Source organism: Zingiber officinale, chromosome 9A (genome assembly GCF_018446385.1).
Source record: "Zingiber officinale cultivar Zhangliang chromosome 9A, Zo_v1.1, whole genome shotgun sequence".
NCBI classification, from domain to species: Eukaryota; Viridiplantae; Streptophyta; class Magnoliopsida; order Zingiberales; family Zingiberaceae; genus Zingiber; species Zingiber officinale.
The window spans coordinates 11,974,953-11,997,914 of record NC_056002.1 but is presented as its reverse complement, the minus strand read 5'-3'; the positions used below and the strand labels follow the sequence as shown (position 1 = coordinate 11,997,914).

General features: G+C 37.3%; 1 protein-coding gene across 7 annotated transcripts; it reads right to left on the bottom strand.

The window, feature by feature from the left end:
* Positions 1 to 16,053: 16,053 nt before the first annotated feature.
* On the bottom strand, positions 16,054 to 22,233 carry LOC122020873 (endoplasmic reticulum-Golgi intermediate compartment protein 3-like). 7 transcript variants are annotated; one of them, XR_006122351.1, is made up of 8 exons: positions 22,070 to 22,233; positions 21,761 to 21,848; positions 20,772 to 21,685; positions 19,783 to 19,952; positions 19,595 to 19,662; positions 19,149 to 19,202; positions 19,008 to 19,074; positions 16,054 to 16,420 (listed from the first exon to the last, which is right to left on the bottom strand). XR_006122351.1 is itself a non-coding variant. In XM_042578902.1 (8 exons), the coding sequence occupies exons 3-8, from the start codon at positions 20,796 to 20,798 to the stop codon at positions 16,259 to 16,261; spliced, it is 453 nt and encodes a 150-aa protein (XP_042434836.1). In that variant the 5' UTR covers positions 20,799 to 21,685; positions 21,761 to 21,848; positions 22,070 to 22,233; the 3' UTR covers positions 16,054 to 16,258. The 7 variants fall into 7 exon arrangements, 2 of the variants coding, with proteins under 2 accessions (XP_042434836.1, XP_042434837.1); XR_006122352.1 differs by having other exon boundaries at positions 19,008 to 19,066; XR_006122354.1 differs by having other exon boundaries at positions 16,054 to 16,347; positions 19,008 to 19,066.
* Between the last annotated feature and the right edge of the window lie 729 nt (positions 22,234 to 22,962).

Here is a 22,962-nt window from a genome sequence, read left to right as displayed (position 1 = left end):
AGCAATTCACCCTCCCCTCTTGCTGACCCCGTTGCGCCAACAGTAGCCTCTTATTATAGGGTTTCATATAGTTATGAAATCAACCCTATGCTTAGGGGTCAAGTCAAATATACAAGGAAAGTTATCCCTAAGAATATTTTTGTCAAGACCAATGTGACTTAGACTTCTAAGAAGTCTAAGAAAGTCATCAAGAAGGTCACAAGGGAAGCTATCCCTAGAGTTGACCTAGAGAAAGTGACCAAGGCTTCTAAGAAGCATAGAAAGGTCATTAGGAAGATATCTAGGGAAGTTATCCCTAGTGAGTACCTAGAGAATCCAAGAAACACCAATAGGTTTTGGTTTCCTAGGAGCATATTCTCTACACCCTAGATGGGTTTAGAGAGTGTCAACTCTAAATGGGAAGGGTGGTTAACCCAACCTTGATAAAGTTGACATTTGGAGACATTTTCAAGGTTTTTGTTAACCTTTGAAAATGAAAAGGATAAATAGATTACTCTTTGGAAGAGTAAAATGTGTCAAAGTTTGAGAAATTGGACTTAATTTTAATTAGTACAAATAGAAAAGGGCAAAAGAAATGTCAAGTTGGGTTTTGGCATTTTCTTGAGAAAATGAGGGCAATCTAAGATCAATTTTAATTTAGCTAAAGAATTAAGGATACTTAGATTATCTAGGTATAGTTTATTTATGTTAATTTGTCATGTTTGTTTGCCCATTATATGCCATGACATCATATTTTGCATTCATGTTTATTATGAAAAACAAACAAAAATACTATGTCATTGTAGGATCGAAAAGAATTTAGATATCTCCAATAGCATGATATTGTCCACTTTGGCCCTAAACCCTCATGGTTTTGCTCTTGGGCTCTACCCAAAAGGCCTCATGTCAATGGAGATATCTTTTCTCTTATAAACTCATGATCTTTCCTATGTGTTTCCAATATGGGACTATGTTTGCAACCTTGCAACCCCAACAATCCCCCCCTCAAACAAAGGACCATAGGCTTCCCATGTCCGATCCTCAACCCACCAGGTCTTCCTGCCCCTCGGTCCACCCGACCTACTAGGACTTCCTGCCTGGTGTCTGGTCCTCTTGATCCGAACATAGGAGCCCCCACTTTCTTTGTTCGAGGTCAATATTGTACCCACATGGCTCAATCAGACCATAGCTCTTGTGCACAGTCGGCGGTTAAACCTTCTGGCAGTCCGGGCTCTGATACCAATTGTAGGATCGAAAAGAATTTAGATATCTCCACAATAGCATGATATTGTCCACTTTGGGCCTAAGCCCTCATGGTTTTGCTCTTGGGCTCTACCCAAAAGGCCTCATGTCAATGGAGATATCTTTTCTCTTATAAACTCATGATCTTTCCCATGTGTTTCCAATATGGGACTATGTTTGCAACCTTGCAACCCCAACAGTCATGTCATACATACATCATGTAGCAATAGTATATTTTTTAAAAAAATTATTTCTTTTTGATGTATGTCATAATTCATCATGCATCATTTTAATTTCCTTGTAATTAAGGACAATAGCATTTACTAATAAGTGACATCCTAGGTGGATGTTCATAATTCCTAAAATGCCTAGATAGATATGCATGATCCCTAGTCTAGGGCAAAACCAAAATCTACATCTCATAAAAACTATAAGGTGATTTGTATGTGTTTCAGTATACATTAGATATAAGTGAGATGCTAGGATAATGAACAAGACTCAAGATGTTAATTTAGAGCATCTATTTGAGTTTTGATTTCATCTAAACACATAGTTATGTGTACTCTAATCATTGGGAAAGTTAATGTACAAGTTATGTACATTGAGCCCAAAAAACATGGTTGGAAATTGATTTTGAAAATTATTTTAAATATATTTTGGAAAATCTTGGTGAAAACTATCTTTTGATAATAATCATCATTGAAAAGTTAAACACAAACTAGAAGAAAACATTGAAGTTTTTGTAAGTTTTCAAGTTTATGTCAATTTTTAAAAATAAGAAGTATTTTCTTAGAATATTATTTTTTTCTTAATAGTATATACCCTAAATAATGTCTACAAGAGTTTTCATGATTTTTAGAATTTTATATAATTTTTGGAGCATTTCTAAATTTCGCTGAAATTCACTTTCAGAAAATCAGAGCTTCAATCGATCACCCGATTGATTGGAGTATCTTAATCGATAGGGCGATCGATTGAGAAAGGTATTATCGCGAGCAGAAGCTCGTTGAATTGATCAGCCAATCGATTCAACCCTGGCTGGATCGATCAGTAGATCGATTCAAGCAGTGTTTCTGCGAACAGAAGCTCACGGAATCGATCAGTGGATCGATTGAATGGTTTCAATCTATTGAATAGTTTCAATCGATTGAGTCCCAACTATTGGTGCGGTTAGCACTGACAGTCTAACTCAGATTTTGATGAATGATAAAATAAGGTTAAGTTAGTTTCAATGTGATCTAACACTTCGACGAAGTATGCAAGAGAAGCCCAGCTAGGTCGACGGGTCGACCAGATAGCTGGCACGAAGCCCAGCTAGGTCGACGGGCTAACCTGATAGCTGGCACGAAGCCCAACTAGGTCGACGGGCCGATCGGATAGCTAGCATGAAGCCCAACTAGGTCAACGGGCTGACCTGATAGCTGGCACAAAGTCCAGACTGGTCGATGGGCTGACCGGATGTCTGGTACGAAGTCCAGCTAGGTCGACGAACTGACTTGATAGCTGACACGAAGTCCAGACGGGTCGATGGGCTAACCAGACGTCTGGCAAGTAAGTTAAGTCACTGGAGGGGAGTGACTTGGTGAGGGCGCGTTCTCCATTCGAGGGAACAGTAAGCGTTGATCCAACTTAGAACAATTTCGGGAATCTAAGTTGAGATTGTAACTAGATTCCGGTCTCGGTGAGACGAAGTCTAATTACTACTCTTTTATTATATTTGCGGTAACTTTTGTTTTGCATGGTAGTATAACTTTTATTTTTCCTCAGACTAACATTTTCTTGCAGGAGAAGGACTTCCTGGAAAATGGTGGTCCGGGCGCCCGGAAGGCAAAGACTTATCACATCGCAATGTGGAGCGCGCTGGTTGGCCGGACCTACATCACGGTCCGGGTGTCCGAAAGGGATCGGGTTGCTCGGAGCATCCTATATAAGGAAGTCTCACCTTGGAACAAAATACAACAACGTCTTCCAACGATTGCTCTACTGTGTTGTGCTCCCATGATGCTGCGACGCTGCAAAGCTTCTCTGACAACCTACTGCTAAAAGTTTTTTCTTTTATTATTGTCGGTATTTCTTCTGTAAAGTTCTTGTACTTACATTTGTACCCTTTTTGTGAACTACTAGTGAATTGTCCAATGAAAGCACTCAACGAGTGCGGGCATTTGAGTATGAGTCGACGAAGGTTCCGAACCAAGTAAAATCAGCTCTTGTTAGCATTGTTCTTTTTCTTTTCCACTATGCATTCGACTACGATTTTTTTATCGCTATTCACCCCTCCCCCCCCCCCCTCCTAGCGCTTTCACGATCCAACACCAACTTTAATTGATTGAGAAGGTTGTTTTCGACTGTAAATGTCTAATTTCAGCACTTTAAATCATTTTTAGTCTAGGTAACTACTCCTAACCCCTTGAAACACATTTGTATTCATTTAGGAGGAGTTTTCATGATGAAAACAAGAATGGACTGGTTAAGGAAGATTAAGTTGAAGTTTAAGTTGAGGTTTAGTTTCAATATTAGATTTTTGAACCTTAAAACTTCTAATTTTGGGTTTCCTAAAGGTTTAGTGACTCCAAGTCATTGTTGGTACAATGACAGAAGTTTAAAGCATGTTTTTAGGGGGAGTTACTCTTTAAAAACATGGATATATTTTTCCGAAAATACTGAAGGTGGTAAATCCTTCATTTGGAAAAATACTCAAGGTTGACCATTAGGGAACAATAGAAGATTTGATATCTTCATTGTAGAAAAGGAGTATGCTCAAGGATGAGTGATGAATATAATAAAGGGTATAGGACCTTCATTGTGAGTGTGAAGTTGGTTAATACTCCAGGGTGAGCATTGAATATAATGAAGGGTATGAGACCTTCATTGTGGTGTTGTGAACAATATATGAGGTTGTGAACAACATTAAGTAACTCTTCAGGGGGAGAGTTTTGATATGTGCCAATAGGGGGAGAATGTAGGGTTTAAGTTAGGCCTTCATTGCGCCTATAGGAAAGTTTAGGGGAGAATGCTCTCTAGAAAAGGGGGAGAATGAAGAAAACCATCATTCATGCATTGGCATGAAGAATAAGTTGAGGCTATGGGATTAATCTAACTTAAAGGTATTGTCAAATATCAAAAAAGGGGAGATTGATTGGTGCAATATTCCTAGGTCAAGGTTGACCTGGTTGACTAAGCTTGAGTTGGCTCAAGCTTGAGTCTTGATATTTGAGTTTCGATGTTTGACAATATATGGAGATTGCAGGAGTAATCGTCCGATTGGGGAGATTGTTGGTGCAATTCCCCTCTGGTCAAGTTTTGACCAGTTTGATGTAAAGAAGAGTCAAGTATGTCAAGGTTGATTGGATACTTGACTAGTAAAGCCCTAACTAGAAGTTAGACAAAGGCAAGTGCTAGTGAGTAAAGTCAGGTGAAAGACCTAGTGAGTGAAGCTAGGCAGTTGGAAAATCCTGGTGAGTGAAGCTAGGTGAAAGACCTAGTGAGTGAAGCTATGAAGGTGAAAGTCCCAGTGAGTGAAATCGGGCAGTGGAAAAATCCTGGTAAGCCAGGTGAAAACCCTAGTGAGTGAAGCTAGATGAAAGTCCTGGTGAGTGAATCCAGGCAGATTGGAAGTCCTGGTGAGTGAATCCAGGTAGATTGAAAGTCCTGGTGAGTGAAGTCAGGTAGATGGAAAGTTCTAGTGAGTGAAGCTAGGCAGAGTGGAAAGCCCTAGTGAGTAAAGCTAAGTAAAATGAAAGACCTGGTGAGTGAAGCCAAGCACATGGAAATCCAAGTGGGTCAAGGTTGACCGGACACCTGGTGTTCGGAAGCCCAAGTAGGTCAAAGGATTGACTGAATACTTGGCACAAGGAAATCCAGATGGGTCAAGAGTGAACGAACATCTGGTGGAAGTCCAAGTGGGTCATGGAGGACCGGACACTTAGCATGAGACGGTAAGTCCAAGTGGGTCAAGGTTGACCGGACACTTGGCACGAGGAGAAAAGTCCAAGTGGGTTAAAGGGTTGACCAGACACTTGGCAAAGAAGTCCCGGCCGGTCAAGGTTGACTGAATACTAGGCATAAGAAATTCCAACAGGTCACGGTTGACCAGATGTTGGATTTGAGGACCTTAGACTTGGTTTAAGCAAGTCAAAGGGAAGTCAATCGATCAACCGATCGATTGAACTATGGTTCAATCGATCAGCCGATCGATTAAAGGTGTGCTACGAGTGAAGGCTAGCTCAATCGATTAGCTGATCGATTGAGAGTCTAAATCGTTGGCACAAAAGCTACCCCAATCAATTAGATTGATTGAGCAACACCAATCGATCAGCCAATAGATTGGAGATGGTTTTCTCGCACGATCATGAGGAAGCTTAAAGCAATCAACTGATCGATTCGGGTCTTACTCCAGATAGCATAGAGGTACTTTGAATCGATCAGCCGATCGATTCAAGACTCCCCATCCGATTGGTCAATCGATTGGGTTATGACCGTTACAAAGGAAGCGTCGAGTTTAAAGTTGTCTTCTTCACAGCGACTCCGTAGTTCTTCCTCTCCATCTCTTGCTGTTGGTCCGGTTAGGCTGGTTGGAGATGGTTGAGTTGCCTGAAACACTAAAATAAACCTTTCTTGTCTTTCAACTCAAATTAGCAAAGAAATTAAAAACAGAAATAACAACTTAAATAAAATCAGTAAAAGGCCAAGAATTACTTGGTTACACCCTAGATGATTATTAATCCAAGGCAGTAGAAAGCTCACTAAGAATCTCTTTCACTGAAGTCGGAGAAGCCTTTTACACACAATAAAAGTTCAAAAAAAACTAGGAAAGTGAATATCCAAGTTATTGCTTCTTTCCTAGGTCCAAGGGTTTTTTTATAGCTCTTGAAAAATCTTATCCGTAGGCTAAAGCGCGTTCTATAGGGCTAGAAGGCACCTCCAGCGAGGCGCTCGTGGATAAAACTTTATCCATGGCTAACGGCTCATTTCAGCCTGGTCGAAGGTGCCTTCCATAGCCTTAGAAGGCGTCTTCACACTGTTCATCGAAGGCGTCTTCCAGCCATGGAAGGCGCATTCCACAAAAGGTGCGGAGGCCCCATCAACAGCCTTTGAAGGTGCCTCCAATAGCACTTGCATCTCCATTGCTGCTACGATCGCTTGGGTGATTTTGTCCAACGGAATAGGGCTCACCCGAATCTAATTTTCGGCCTTCTCCTCGAGCAGCATTCCTCCCCCGCTTCTCGTCCCTCCGACCGCCGCGCGTGTTCTTCTCGTCGGTCAGTGTACTCTTCCGCAGTACCTTGTCCATCAGATGCACCGAGTCCGTCGGCTCTCTCCCGTGTCGTCCTTCTCACTAGCTACATCTTCTACTCGACTTCTTATGCTTCTAAGCTTCTGCACACTTAGACACAGGGATCAAAACATAACAGGACCTAACATAACTTAATTGATCACACCAAAATTAACCTTCGGATTCCAACAATCTCCCCTATTTTTTTATATGAGCAACCCAAGTTAAGTTAGGGTAAGCTAACCATAAAGTAAAGAAAATGCAATACCATGTAAAGATAATAAAATTGAAATTATGCAATAAAATGCAAAAATATTTTCATATTTAAATTTAAAATTTAAATTTTGATTTGAACTACTACCTCCCTCTAGACTTAATCTTCTCTTCTCCCCCTTTGATTACATAAAAAAATTAGGGTACCAAAAAATATCTACGGATAACTTTTTTAGAAAAAAAAATTCAGAGTTTCAAAAAAACTTATCAAGTTTTTGACAAAATTTTGAAAATAAGTTGAAGTTTTTGACAAACCTTGAAAATAATTTTTAATGAAAATTGCAACATCAATATTTTTTAGAAACTTTAAGTTTTGAAAAAAAAAATTCTAAGTTTTGAAATCGACAAAGATTGAAAGCATTATTTTAATTAACTATTACATGCTTATTAGCTTATCAATTAAATATTCAATTCAGTAATTGGCTTCCAGACTGTGGCGAGGCACTAGACCTTCTTGATTATTGGATCATCAACCACTTCTAGACAAAGCATCTTAAAGAATTTAAACATTTAATTTTACTTTCTGAAAGCCTAATGGAAATTTCAATTCAAATATTCTTTAGAAATTCAATATAGGTTCATTCCTACTGGGTTAGTTAGAAATTTAGAGGGTACATAACTTTTTAGAACTTTTCTGATTTGACCCCTGTGAAATCTAAGATACCAGCTTAGTCTTTTAAAATTCTAAGTTTGAATAATTAAACATGTATGGTTTTTCTAGTTTTCTACTTGTGTCTTTAATTTATCATTTTCCAATTTTAATTTTTCAAAATCTTCTAATAAGCAGGATTTAGCTAGAATTAATTTTAATTCTTTATTTTCTTTATCTAGTTTGCAACAGTTGTTAGTTAATAATTTAACAAATTTAAACAACTTATCAGGTGGAAGAGATTATACCTAACTTACCTTGTCAATCTCGTTGTCCGTAGATCCCCCTGAACTACTGCTTTCTTCTGTTGACGCTCCCCCTTCATCGATGCTCTCGATGCTCATTTCGGACGAGCTTTCTTTGTGTTCGTCTTCTTGATGACTTGCCATCAACGCAAGTCTGGAAAAGGCTTAGACCTTTGATTCAGACGACGTTTCGTCCCACGTCGCCTTTAGGGTCTTGTATTTATTCTTTTGGGCGGCCTTCTTGTTCTTGCCTTTGTCTTTCTCGTTGATCTTTAACTTAGGGTAGTTGTCTTTAACGTGCCCTTCTTCATTGCAATGGTAGCATCTAATTGTTCTTCTATTTCTACCCTGCAGATGGTTAGATTTTCTAGATTTAAATAATTTTTTAAAACGTCTTACCATCATTACCGTTTCATCATCGTCGAGAGAGGATTCTAAATCTTGTTCGTCCATCTTTTCCTTAAGGGCAATGTTGTGCTTCGTCTCCTTCAAATCTGCACATCTCAATTCATGGATTTCAAATGTTGAAAATAACTCTTCTAAGGTAACAGACTCTAGATCCTTAGAGATGTAATAGACATCTACTAATGATGTCCATTCCTTATTTCTAGGAAATACATTAAGTGTGTACCTTAGTGAATCTCGGTTGCTTACCTTTTCTCTGAGATTCAAAAGTCTGATGATGAGCTCCTTAATCCGTGAGTGAAGGTGTGCCACGGTTTCGTCTTCTTCTAATCGAAGGTTGGTGATTGGGTTGCAAAGTAGGTCCCGTCTCGTAAGTTTCACCTCCGAGGTTCATTCGTGTAGTTACAGGAATTTTTCCCAGAGCTCCTTGGCAGACTCGTAAGCACTGATCTGGTTGACTTCTTGTGACGGTAAAACGCTTAGCAGATGAAACTCTGCTTTATCGTTTGCCACGAAGTCGGCTTATTTCTTCTTCATCCATTGATACTTTTCCTTACCCTCGGATGCTTCAAAACCAAATTTCATTATTAAAAATAATTCAAAGACAGTTTTAAAGAATACCTCTATTTTCTTTTTCCAATTTGTGAATTCCCCCTCGAATTTTGATGGGCAAATACTTGGTCCGGCTATCTCGTTTGCTTCGTTCGGCAGTTAGTCCTCCTGAAGCTGTTAGACTCTGATACCACTTGTTGGTATGGTCAGGCTGGTTGGAGAGGGTTGAGTTGCCTGAAACACTAAAATAAACTTCTCTCATCTTTCAACTCAGATTAGCAAAGCAATTAAAAATAGAAATAACAACTTAAATAAAATCAGTAAAAGGCCAAGAATTACTTAGTTACAACCTACATGGTTGTTAATCCAAGACAGTAGAAAGCTCACTAAAAATCTCCTTCACTGAAGGCGGAGAAGTCTTTTACACACAATGAAAGCTCAGAAAAAACTAGGAAAATGAATACCCAAGTTGTTGCTTCTTTTCTAGCTCCAGCGGTCTTTTTATAACCCCTAAAAATCTTATCCGTAGGTTGAAAGCGCCTTCCATAGGACTGGAAGGGGACTCTAATGAGGCGCTCGTGGATAAAACTTTATCCACGGCCAACAGCTCATTTCAGCCTAGTCGAAGGTGCCTTCCATAGCCTTGGAAGGCGCCTTCGCACTATTCATCAAAGGTGCCTTCCAGCCATGAAAGGCGCCTTCCACAGAAGGCGTGGAGGCGCCTTCAACAGCCTTTAAAGGTGCCTCCAGCAGCACCTGCAGCTCCATTACTGCTGCGATCTCCTAGGTGATTTTTGCCAACGGAATAGGGCTTACCCGAACCCAATTTCCGGCCTTCTCCTCGAGCAACCTTCCTCCTCGGCTTCTCATCCCTCAGACTGCCACGCTCATCCTTCTCGTCCGCCGGTGTACTCTTCCACAGCACCTCATCCCTCAGACGCACCGAGCCCATCGGCTCTCTCCCGTGCCGCCCTTCTCCCTAGCTACGTTTTCTGCTCGACTTCTTGTGCTCCTAACCTCCTACACACTTAGATACAAGGATCAAAATATAACAGGACCTAACATAACTTGGTTGATCACACAAAAAATAACCTTGGGGTTCCAACACTTGCGATTATCTCTCACAAATTTACGCCAGTTCTTGAAACTTCTTGGAGCAAGGTGTTGCTGCACTTCCAAGGTCAAGAGGTGTTCCACACAAGAAGAAAAAGTAAGCTAGGGTTTCCTAGTTGTAAATCTTGTAAGATTTGTTATTGTATAAACTTGTTTTTCTTTCTTCTTGTATTGAGAGTTTGTATAAGGCTTCTCCGCCATCGGTAGTTACCGTAAATGAGAGTTTTCATAGTGGATGAGTGAGTGAGGGTTGGATCCTTGGATTAGTCACCTCTTCTTGAGATAGATACCAAGTAAATCCCTTGTGCTAGCACTATGAGATTTGCTTGAGTGTATTCCGCTGCAACAACATCATCAAAGCAAGCAACCGAAGCACGATGATCTATTCATCCCCCCCCCCTCCTCTAGCTATAAATCGACCCTAACAAGAATAGAGTCAACTTGGATATAGCTTCGTCGAGGTGTAGCCAAGTCAGCAATCCAAGTGCCCAAGGGTGGTCCAAGCGTCCAGAGTTGGATAACTCAGCATCGAAGCAGGATAGGATAGACTTCAATGGAGGCGGCCAGGGTCTTGGAGTAGAAGTTATCGAAGGCTTCGAACCAAGTAAAGTAATAGTGTTAGAATTGTCTCTTTCTTTACTTCCACTGTCTTACTCTTGTGTTTTCCAAAAAGTAAAAAAAACAACACGTGATATTCACCCCCCCCCCCCAACACTTTTCGATCATACAGTACTTGCTCGAGAAAAAGGAAAGAAAGTTGTTTTGGTTGGAAACTAGGGCAACAAGGTGCTACGAGAGAGGGCAGTAGCTAGGGGTTGCTTTCCTTTCGTCGATGGCAGCCTCGGCGAGCTCCGGTGAGCTCTGATGGTGCTTCTACAAAAAGGACAACAATTAGGGCTGTTGTTGGAGAAGAAAGGCAACAATGTTAATTGGGGAAGACTAAAACAAAGAAGATGATTGTTAGGTGAGATAGTAAAGGGGAAAGGAAAATATTTTTCCTATTCACCGATTTTCTCAGCAAACTCCAACGATGACCACAACTAGCTCTGACAGCGGCTCCGGCAACTATTGCTATGGTGGCTGTCGTTGGCCGAAAATATGAAGAAAGAAAATGGGAGAAAGAAGGCTGCTGCTAGTTGTCATTAGAGGAGAGGAGAAGAAAAGAAAAGAAGAGAAGAAGAAATTGTTGGTCCCATGTGGTCAGCAAGAGGGGGATAAATTGTCTGCAAAATAAAAAGTAATCTCTTTCTTGTTCTTTCAACTTAGCTAGATAACGCAATTAAAATAAAGCATAAATAAATTGAACAACTAAAGAAGGAAATAAGTAAGAAGCCTATAGTGTTTTTACTTGGTTACAACCTACGCAGTTGTTAATCCAAGGCAGTTAAGAGCTCCACTAAGAATATCTCCTTTATTGAAGGGGGAGAAGCTTCTTACACTCTTTGAAAAACTTTGGTATTAGTTAGGAATTGAATATAGAAGTTGTTAAATTTTTAGCTTCAGGGGTCTATTTATCGTCCTTGGAAAGTTCTATCTGAAGCTTGAATGCGCCTTCGAGATGGTCCAAGGTGCCTTCCATCAGATAAGTTTTATCCATCGAAGATAAAACTTTATCTTCGGCTAACATTCACTTGAAGGCGCCTCTAAGAGGCTAGAAAGCGCATTCAATTCTATTCATGGAAGGCACCTCCAACAGGCTGGAAGGCGCCTTCAACACTATTCATGGAAGGTGCCTTCAAGCTCATTGAAGACGCCTTCTTTGAGGCAGATCAGCTCCTTAGCTAATCTTCTTCGCATAGGTGATGTTCCGGTTAACCGGAGTTGCGCTTATCAGAACCCAACTCCGACCTTCTCCTCGAGCAGGCTTCCTCCCCCGCTTCTTGTCCCTTGAATGTCACGCACGTCCTTCTCGTCCACCGGTGTACTCTTCCGCAGCTGTTCATCCCTCAGATGCACAGAGCCCGTTGGCTCCTTTCCTATTTCATCCTTCTCATCCGCTGCATTTTCCACTTGACTTCTTGTGCTCCTAAGTTCCTGCACACTTAGACACAAGACCTCAAAGACAAACAGGACCTAACTTAACTTGGTTAACCACATCAAAACTATCTCGAGGTACTTACAATCTCTCTCTTTTTGATATGCATGAACCTGAGTTAGAGTTAGGGAAAAAAACGTAGAAGTTAATAGGACAAAAAAACACTGGAATTTTGTTAAGTATAAAATTACAAAAGAATCCCTCCCCCTAGACTTAAGTTCTAAATTCTCCCTCTTTGATCACATCAAAATAAAATCATGGAAAAAAAGACATAACTGTTAGATAAAAATTTGAAAATATTTCTAAGGATTAAGGAAACATAATTTAAAGTAATTTTTTTTTACAAAATGTATTTCCAAAAAATTGTATTTTCAAGATTTAATAGTCATACTTGTCAAATTTAATTTAAAAATAAGTTTAACAGTTCAAAAACTTTTGAAAATTTTTCTTAAAGTTCAACGGTAGTATATGAATGTGTAAAAAAAATTTACGAAAAATGTTTTAAGTATTTTAGCAAAAATAACTTATTTTCTATAGAAACATAGTTTTTACAAAATAAATTTTAAAAATATATTTTTATCCAAATAAATCTTCCAAATTTTTCTAAGTATTGAGAATAGAATGCATAAATAATGAAAAATTAAGTTTTTCAAAAATAAGTTTTTGAGACTTTTTTAGATTTAAAACAATGTTTTCAGTAAATAATCAATAGAAAATTCATTATTTATCAGAAAATTAAAAAAATCAATTAGAAATTCAACAGTTCTATTATTATAAAAAAATTGGATAATAATTTATAACAAAAAAATTGTTTTAAACAGATAGAATTATTTTCAAAAATAATTATTTTAAAAATATTTTTACTAACCCTAAAAATCAGGCTAATTTTGCTAAGTGTTCAAAATATAATGGTAATTGTCTAAAAAATAAGGATTTTCAAAATACATTTCTAGAAAAAATTTAAATTTTAAATAATGATTTTTAATCAAAAATCCATAAAAATATATTTAAGCGATAAAAATTTTTAAAAATATATATATACTAAGAGATTATTTGTTCTAGCAACAGAGGAAAAATAATTTCAACAATAAATGTGAACAGTAAGCATTCAAATTTAATTTTTCAAGTAAAATTAACATTCCTAAATTTTAAACATACATAATCATTTATTTATACTAAACAAGTTTTGGAGACCCAAAATAAATTTTTACCTACTGGATTAACAAAAAATTCCTTAGGTACATATTTTTGTAATACTTTTCTAATTTGACCCTTATGAAATTTAAAGTATCAATTTAGGCTTCTATAATTTCTTGACGTATTTAGATTAACACATGCAAAATATTTTTATTTTTAAATTTGGTCCTTCAATTTTTCATTTTCATCCTTTAGTTTATCATATGTTTCTAAAGGGCATGCATTCGTTAAGATTACTTTCAATTCTAAAGCTTCTTTTTTTAAATTAGTATTTTTAGACTTAAGCTTATATAACAATCTACTCATAGATTTAATACCTAAATATAATTCGTCAGGAGGTAGTAGATATACCTCATTTACCATATCCGCTCTGAAGTTTGTTTCTTCCTCCTCGCTGCAGGTTTCTTCTGAGGAGCCTCCCCCTTTGTCTATGCTCTCCTCTTGATGACTTGCCATCAGTGCAAGTCCAGCGTACTCCTCCAAATTAGATTCTGATGACGACTCGTCCCAAGTCTCCTTCAGAATTTTGAACTTTGTTGTCCTTGACCTTTTCTTGTTGTCCTTGTTCTTCAGTCTTGGGTAATCATCCTTAATGTGCCCTTCTTAATTGCAGTGATAACATCTCACCTTCCATTTTATTTTTTCTTAGCCTACACTTCATTAAATTTATTAAATCTAAAAAACTTCTTAAATTTTCTTATCATAAATGTCGTTTCATCATCGTCGAGGGAAGTGTCAGCCTCTGATTCGTCCTTCTTAGCTTTTAGGGCAATGTTGTTTGATTTTTCTATATCCTGAGTATCTACACAATAAGACTTATGAAGTTCAAAAGTAAAAAATAAACTTTCAAGTGTACTTACCTTGAGGTCCTTAAAGATATAGTAAGCATCTACTAAGACTGACCACTTTGGAGTTCTCGAAAAGGCGTTAAGGGCATACCTTAAAGAGTCACAATTTGTTACCATTTCTCTGATGTTGTTGAGCTGGGTGTTAGATCTTTGATCCTAGCATGGAGTTGAGCTACCTTCTCTCCCTTGTTCATTTAGACGTTCATCAGTTGACTTCGAAGGATGCCCCGTCTTGCTAATTTTGCTTCCGAAGTGCCCTCGTGAAGTTTCAGGAATTTCTTCCATAGCTCTTTTGTGGAGTCATAGCTTCTGATCCGGCTAACCTCCTAATGCGGAAGGACACTAAGCAGATAGAATTTTTACTTTACCGTTAGTCATGAAGTTGACTTATTCTTTCTTCATCCACATATACTCTTCTTTGTCAACTCCTTGTTGATCCTTAGGTAGTACAAAATCATATTTTATAATTAATAAAATTTTAAAATCAGTCTTAAAGAATACCTCCATGTGCTTTTTCCACGTTGTGAAGTCTCCCTCGAATTTCCACGAATAGATGCTGGATCCAACCATTTCTTCTGCTTCAGATGGCGGTGAGCCCTTCTGAAGTGAATCTGGCTCCGATACCACTTATTGGTCCAGTGTGGCCAATAAGAGAGGGAGGGGTGAATTACTTGCAAAATAAAAAGTAACCCCTTTCTTGATCTTTCAACTTAGTTAGATAACGCAATTAAAATAAAGTAGAAATAAATTGAACAACTAAAGAAGGAAATAAGTAAGAAGACTACAGTGTTTTTACTTGGTTATAACCTAGGTGGTTATTAATTTAAGGCAATTGAAAGCTCCACTAAAATTATCTCCTTTGTTAAAGGTGGAGAAGCCTCTTAAACTCTTTGAAAAGTTCTTGTATTAGCTAAAAGTTGTTGTTAATTTTCTAACTCCAAGGATCTTTTTATAGCTCCTGGAAAATTCTATCCAAAGTTTAAAGGTGTCTTCTAATAGACTGGAAGGCGCCTTCAACATTGTTCATGGAAGGCGCCTCCAACAGGTTGGAAGGCGCCTTTGACAATGTTCATGGAAAGCGCCTTCCAACCCATTCAATGTGCCTTCCCTAAGCAGATCAGCTCCTTAGTTGATTTTCTCACGTGGGTGATGCTCCGGTTAACCGAAGTTAAGCTCACCCGAACCCAACTCCGACCTTCTCCTCGAGCAAGCTTCCTTCCTAATTTGTTGTCCCTCGAACGTCGTGCATGTCCTTCTAGTCCACCGGTGTATCCTTCTGTAGCTCCTCATCCCTTGGATGTACCGAGCCCGTCGGCTCCTTTCTCATACCATCATTCTCGTATGTTACATCTTTCGCTCGACTTCTTGTACTCTTAAGTTCTTGTATATTTAGACATAAGATATCAAAGATAAATATGATCTAACTTAACCCGGTTGACTATATTAAAATTATCTCAGAGTACTTATAGAAATGAGGGGAAGAAGAAGAGAAAAAATGAAAAGAGAGGGGAGTGAGGATATGGGCGTGAGTACGGTAGGCATGGCGGTGGTAGTATTTTTTTTTCTTTATACTCAGCACACATGGCATGTTTTACCTTAGTTATGACATTTGATTAATAGCCTTAAATTTGGATAATAAACATGTAAATGAGAACTTAAATTTGGATAATAAAAGAAATATGGAATCGTCACATCAGCGGCTCCCATAAAATCGGTCCCACGGATATGGAGGGAGATAAATACAGGTACATAAATAAAAAGTGCATGGCAGAAACGTTAACCCCAGACAATTAAATTTGGATAATAAGCATATACATGAGAGGAATCTAATCATCTCAGTATGATGTTCATACAATCTAACAGAAAATCTAAGATCTCTATTGGTATTTGTGGTTAACTTGATCATATAAAATTATTATATTTTATATAGTTGCATGGCAATTATTATATTTTTATATATTTGAATTAGAAAATGATATAGAACTAAATTTTGTCTAGTATTTAATGTCAAAATAATTTCAAACACGGACATTTATTCTCAAAATATAAAAACATTACATTAATAACATTTTTTAAAAAGCATAAGAAATATGTTATATGATTTTTTTTTAAAAAAACTTTATTGTATGTAAAAATATGTTAAATGACTTTTTAAAATCATTTGAAGCGTCTAAGACGTGAACCACTTTTTACATGTTCAAGTTTGGAAAAGGAGTAATTGTTCTCTTCCGTTTGCCACCAAGTTTGGAAAAAGGAAAAAGATCATTCTTGTCTTGGCAACAGCAATCGAATTATACACATCAACGAAACGAGTTCTCATCAGAATTTTGTTCCTGTTGTATACATCTTTTGTACTCTCGCTTGAATGCCCACAAACGAATGGAATTGGCAGAATAGCCTAGCCTGCCCAGTAGAAATAGCTTTCACCTCCCTCAAATAAACCATATTTCAATCCAAGGTGGAATCATGAGTGCTTCCCAAGTTCCATCTTCTTCTTGATTGCGCCATGCCCATGGTAGATAAAAGCATCAATGATTCTGGAGACAGTAAAAACACCTCCAATAATAGCAAAAGGTGCAGCAGCGATGCATTTTCTTCGGTAAATATGACCTGCAAAGTAGTGAAAAGAAGTAAGTTTGTTCACTAGTACAACATATCAAATGTGCAAATCGCTACTGAAGAACCATAAATAATTGCAATGTAAATATTGTCACACACTTAAGTGAAGGTTTTCCACTAGACACATCTTTATACAAGAAATGTGAAACATATAGCATTACTATTTGTTTATATGGTTTATACTTATTTCTCACAGAAAAGGTAATTGGCTAATTTTTAAAAGTAGGCAGATGATTACAGTTTATGCATAAGTATTTAACTACTTATGAATTTCACTGATGACTGACTAATCAACATCTACTATTCGTGTAAGGGTTCATTCGAAAATCTCACGTGCTCGCATTAGCACAGAAAAAAATTGCCAAGTGTAACTCATCTTTTTGCAGTCCCTCTGAACATAAATATAGACATTAACCTGTCGGTTTGAAACGCAATTAAAAATGTGATGGTGGATTATCATCAGTGAATGAATAACTCTAGGTAGTCCTCACTACCTTGGCCAAGTATATTGAGTTACATATTCACATATGGATCCCAACACTCTCCTCAAGCAAGCTAGTTCAAATATAATGCAAAAAACTCAGTTTGTTAGCTTGTTACAAATGTAGTAATCATTAAGCCCTCTCAATAATTTAGCAACATATATATGAATAAATCATTAGCACTGATAAAGAAAGTGACCATCTCATTAGATTGATTTATCTCTAATAAAGTGAAAATCAATTCTCTATATGCTTTCTCCTCTCTTGGAATAAAGGGTTCGAAGTGATGCCATAACAGCTTGATTATTATAGTAAAATTTCAGTGGCTCTATAGGAGTAAATTTTATCTCTGTCGTAAAATGTATTACCCAAATCAGTTTACACATCACTAAGGCAATGACTATATTCTCCCGATGCACTCAATCTCGTTATAACTATTTAATTATTGCTCACTCTCCAAAGATATAAGATGTCCTCCTAAGAGCACATAATATCTAGAAGTAGAATGTCTACCTGTGGGAGATCTGCCAATTTGCATCTAAGTACCCCACGCTCTGTAGATAACCTTGGTCACATAACAAAAAACAGGTCTTTTCCTAGAGCACTCTTACAGTACTATAGAATTCTATAGCTGCTTCACAGTGATCATGACATGAATTCTCCAAAAGATAACACACTAACACTAAATGAAATGTTTGATCCAACACTAACACTAATGAGATGTGAGATCCAATAATTGGGAGCTAGCGACTATAAGACAGTTTAATTTTCCAACCAATCTTCTCTATTTCTTTGAATTACTCAATGATTCCTCCTATCTTAAGTACTAATCTCATTTGAATCTAGTTTAGCCCTCATCATGTCAATCTCTTTAAGCATATCTAGTATATCTTGCGTTGTGAAATATGAATAACTTTCTCTCCTCTTAAAGTCACCCAAATCCTTGAGTTTAAAGTCATCGACGAAAATAATTTTTTAGTTGTGTAACCAATTGATGTCATCACCAATAACCATAATATTATCCACATACACAATAAGAAGCAAGAAAACTAAATGGTTTGTAAAACTTTTGATCATGGCATATTGAATGAGAGTTGAGCTAAACTTTTTGAACCATGCTCTTTGAAATTGCTTCAGTGTGTAGAGTAATTTATTTAGCTTACACATTAGGTCATTCTTCCCCTATGCCAAAAATCTTAAAGGTTTCACCATCAAACTTCATCTTTTTATGTCCAGTTGATGAAGTGGTTAGTGGAATGTAGCAGTCAGGGAGAGGAGCTACAAACTGAAATGATCTTGGGCATTGAAGAAAAGGTATCCAGACAATCAACTTCATAAATTTGTGTGTATCCTTTCGCCACCAAATGGGCTTTGAGGCTATCCACAGAACCATCCAGAGAATCCTTGACTGTGAATAATAGCCTACATTTGATCTCCCACTGGTAAGAGGAACTAATTCCCAAGTGTCATTAAAGTAAAGTGCACATCTCATCAATAATAGCCTACCTCCAAGCCGAGATAAAAAAAGCCTTTATGGGGGCAGGAAGAAAGGAAGGCAGAGTAGCTGGGTAATAATTTTTAGTATCTTAGCATATGGTGGGAAGATCCAAACTAAAGGGATTCTAAAACAGAAGTAGGTGATGGAGGTACAACAATATCAAGAGGAGGCACTGGAGGATCTTCAAGGCATCATCTTCGACTATACACCCATAAAGTAGGTGCCTAGATGAGGGAGCCTTAGTAACTGTCATAGGAAAATTCATAGAGGTATAGGAAATGATAATAGTGTAGGAATATGAAGAACATTATCCACATCAATTAATAGAGATGGTGTGGGAAAAAAAGAAAGTAGTAGTTTCAAAGAAAGTTGCTGTGGAGTAAAGGCTCAGAGTAATAGGATTGTAACAACACCTCTGATACCATGTAGTCGCCACTATATATTATTGATAAAGTTTGGTTTTATAAACACACCTTACTGAGCTATATATTTACACATGGATCCCAATAAAGAACACTGCCATTAAGGGATGCGGGTGTAGCAATTAAAAGCATATCTGAAACATCTCAATCAATTAGCTATTCTCAATTTTGTTCACCTTGATTGGGGAGAAGTCATAAAAGAAGTAAACGCCAGCTGGCAGCTTCAGATATGCATCTGCATTTCTGAAGTGCTCTGTTACTGAGAAATGAAATAGAACATAATTTATAGGAAATAAACTTATCCACAATTTGCTAACCTGGTTGGAGTAAATTTTACGGCCTCTGATATCAGTATAGATTGTAGGAACAACCTGTGATGCAGGAAAATCAATCAAATAGTTGTATAGTATCTATATTTCCGATGACAAATAAGAGAGATTTGACACACTATTTGAAGCATTGAAATGGAAGAGGTAAAATAACTGAATCAAACATGATAAATAACTACAAATGACCATTCAATCGTGAAAGAACCAATCAAAATTCTAGCAAAGTAACTTTTGAATTATGCAAATTAACTGAGAGAAACATATAAGATGTACGCTCACTATGATGAAATATTGATACATTCCAGAAGTGAGTTGTGTGCATTCACTTGACACTGGATTTAATGAAACCATTAAAACTTAGAATAAAAAACAACTACAAATTGCCAGATATATAATACAAATACCACAATTGGAGATAGTTTTTCCCAACTTACCTATAAAGTGGGTTTATAACACCAGGGAATTCCTTTCCAAAAGATAATTTGTTTATTTTGTGGCTCATCTAGTTTCAGTCAGAAGAAAAAATATGTTAATCATCAGTTGAAAATTTTACATGATGCTGAAAGAACAATGCATTCATAACCAAGGTAAAAGGTGATGCTATTTGGGACTTTATTCTCACATTATAATTGTCAGTCCGAATGCTTGCAAAATAATGAAAGATCCATGGAACCTTTTTCCAGGGGCAAAGTGAAAATTTCTAGCAACTTTACTCACTTCCACAAAACCATCAATGTTGCATCCTTCACCATTTTCCTCCTTTACTCTCTCAATGAAGGGCTCTCTCTTGCACTGAAATTGGTAAATAGCAACATAAAATTAAGGATGTAAGGCATAAAAAGGCAAAAACATCCGTGGAAGGTTGAATTAACAAGCTCAAAGAAAAGAATTAAAAAATAAAGAGTAAAGCAAGTTCATCAGTCTTCAATCACACAGCTATGTTCCAAATAAATGTAGGAGACATGAAATACTTTTCACAGTACAAGTCAGAAACAGAGTATAAGCTGTTCTTACTTAGTATTTTCAACATCACATTGTCCTTTAGAAATAGAAGTGTTTATTATTAACAACATAAAAGCATTGTATAAGGTTGAAGCAACCTTGAGTTGGCTGGTCAATTATGTACAATTTCAAAATTGAGAGAATGCAGACTCAGCATTTCTGTGGAGAAAATCTATATGAATTTAGGCTGATTAACGTACTAGAAAAAAGTTTACAGGACAATTCAGTGTTTGGAAAGGCAATTTCAACAGGATGCAACTAATATCCTGCCAACCTTGACTGACTTGAGGAATCTCACAGGGATTCACGAAGAACCAACCCAGTAATCTGCTTCTGCATCAAATCCCAATTGCCTATTTCATAATCAGAACCCAAGAATGTCCACCAAGGGAGAACGAATTTTTCCTTTTTATTTACAAGTGCAATATATTATAGTTAGAAAGCAACCAACAGAGCTCATTGAGATCATCAATTGGATGATTATGATTTTAAGTTGATAATGAAGGTTACTACAATTTCTATCCTTTGATTGACTCAGGAGTGCACAAGTGGATAAGAAATGACTTCCCCTAAATCACAATGTGTGCGCAATAGACTGATTTTCCATACCTGATTGATATGATCTGGATTTGTCATACCCAACCTTTCTTCTGGTATGCTTCATGAGTTGCAGCAAAGATCATCTGACTACAAAGGAAAATTTATCTATGCCATCTTAATATGTTCTCAGATGAATTATCTGAACTTAGTGTCCTATAAAACAGCAAAAGTCACATGATTGTACAACATGATGGCATCAGATAAATGAGCAGAATGTTTGCTGAGTTAAATTAAAGTTCAAAGATATTACAGCCCTGCTCTCCATTACTTCATATTTTTCCTGCACACATCTAGCAAGAATCGATAAAAGATTAAAAGGCCCCAGATGTAGAGATCATGTTAAATCAATGTATGATGGCACACAAATTTTCTGAGAATTAAATAACTGGAAGGAATGATATATAAAACCAAAATAGAGGTACAAGATCACTGTAAAAATTGTTTTAAGGAAATTCAAATGCATATTGTGATTGATAATTGTAGTTAGAAATAAAATGTGCAGTAAGAAAAGAAAGTGGTGTAAACAAACATTTTCCACTATTGGCACTTTAATATTGTGAGATTCACTAAATCTTGCTTCAAATGATAAAATAGTTGGATCATGTTCATTTTTGGATGTAAGTGCATATTTTGTCAATGATGTATATCCTCCTATGAAAACCCTATTCTAAGATTGACACCATAGACTAAAAACAGAGATGGAACTTAAAAAAAATGACCCTAACAAACCTAGAATAACTGCGGCGTTACCACCGGATAATGTGCAAGCCAAAATAAAGCATATTGACCCAATAATAAAAAGGGAAATGAAAAAAATTCTACAAAAATAACGATTGCACCACTGATTGCAATGTGCAATGCAATATCTTTCACAACATCGTCTTTCGCAACATCTTTTGCAAAATCTTTACAACATAAATTCCCTGAAAGTAAATAAATCAAATAAAGAGGTAATAACATCTTAAAATTTATGAAAAATTTAATTACACATGCATTACCTTTATTAGACGCATGAATAGTTCTTAAATTTTTAAATTCGTCCCTGATTGTCCCATTCAATTCATCTATCTTCACCATTAAATCAACCTGCATTACCAATCAAATTTAAAAAATATTTACAAGTCTGTGGAATTCCATCAACTCTACAAAAGTCTTATCATTTAAAAAAGTCATTAAAAGTCATTAGAAATCTAGAATGAATAAACCCCCTAAATGACCTTTGGAGTTTGGAAAATGTCCTTAAAGACAATACTGAAAGATAAAGAAAAGGAAGACAATAATAAAAGATAAGGAAAAAGAAATCTTACCCACGCTGAAGTCGGAGAGTTTGGGTCGTGCTGCCCTAAAACAGGAGTGGCAGGGGCGGCAGGGGCCGCGGGGGAGGCAGGGGCCGCAAGGGTCGTAAGGGCGGCAGGGGCCGTAAGGGTCGCACGGGCTGCACGGGCCGCAGGGGCCGACATCCCTCTAAACATCTGCTGTAAAAATACCAGAATAGCAAACCCATCACAATAAACCACCATACCCAACATAACCTGTACATCTCAATCTAGTGGTTAACAAAAGTAACAAGGAAGAACCAATACAACTCCTCATACAATAAGAAGGGCACATAAGAAACAAGACTGCACAACACTCCTAAGACGTCCAGACAGTGTGTCATGCGTCTATCCCGCCTTCTCATCTACTCCGTCCGCATGCCCTCTATTATATCCTAGGAGGTATCACCCTCACCTATAACGTAAGCATCATGAGTTTACGTTTGGAAGGGCCCTCCCCGGAGGGCATCCCGGGACACCCAACCCATACTCACCACATATGCTCATATTCATCCAATTAGCCACATAAGAATATAATCTATCCACGGTATACTTATATCAATAGCTCATTTCATTCATTCTATAAACATTCCTACCTTGAAAGAAAACAGTTGAAGTAAGCATACACATAGGAAAGCCAAGCTAAATCCTGTACCTAAGTCATGCATAACGAAGTAGAGGAAGATCACGAGAATGGAAACTGACATGGAAAACATGAAACCCATTGAGCTCATGATACACAATTTGATAGCGCACTTACCACAGCAGAACCATAGCAGCTATAACCTACTAGATAGGAACCCAAGATCACCCTATAACCTACTAGATTTATCCACCAAATTGCAGCTAAATCGATAGGAACCCAAGATCACCATCGACTAAAT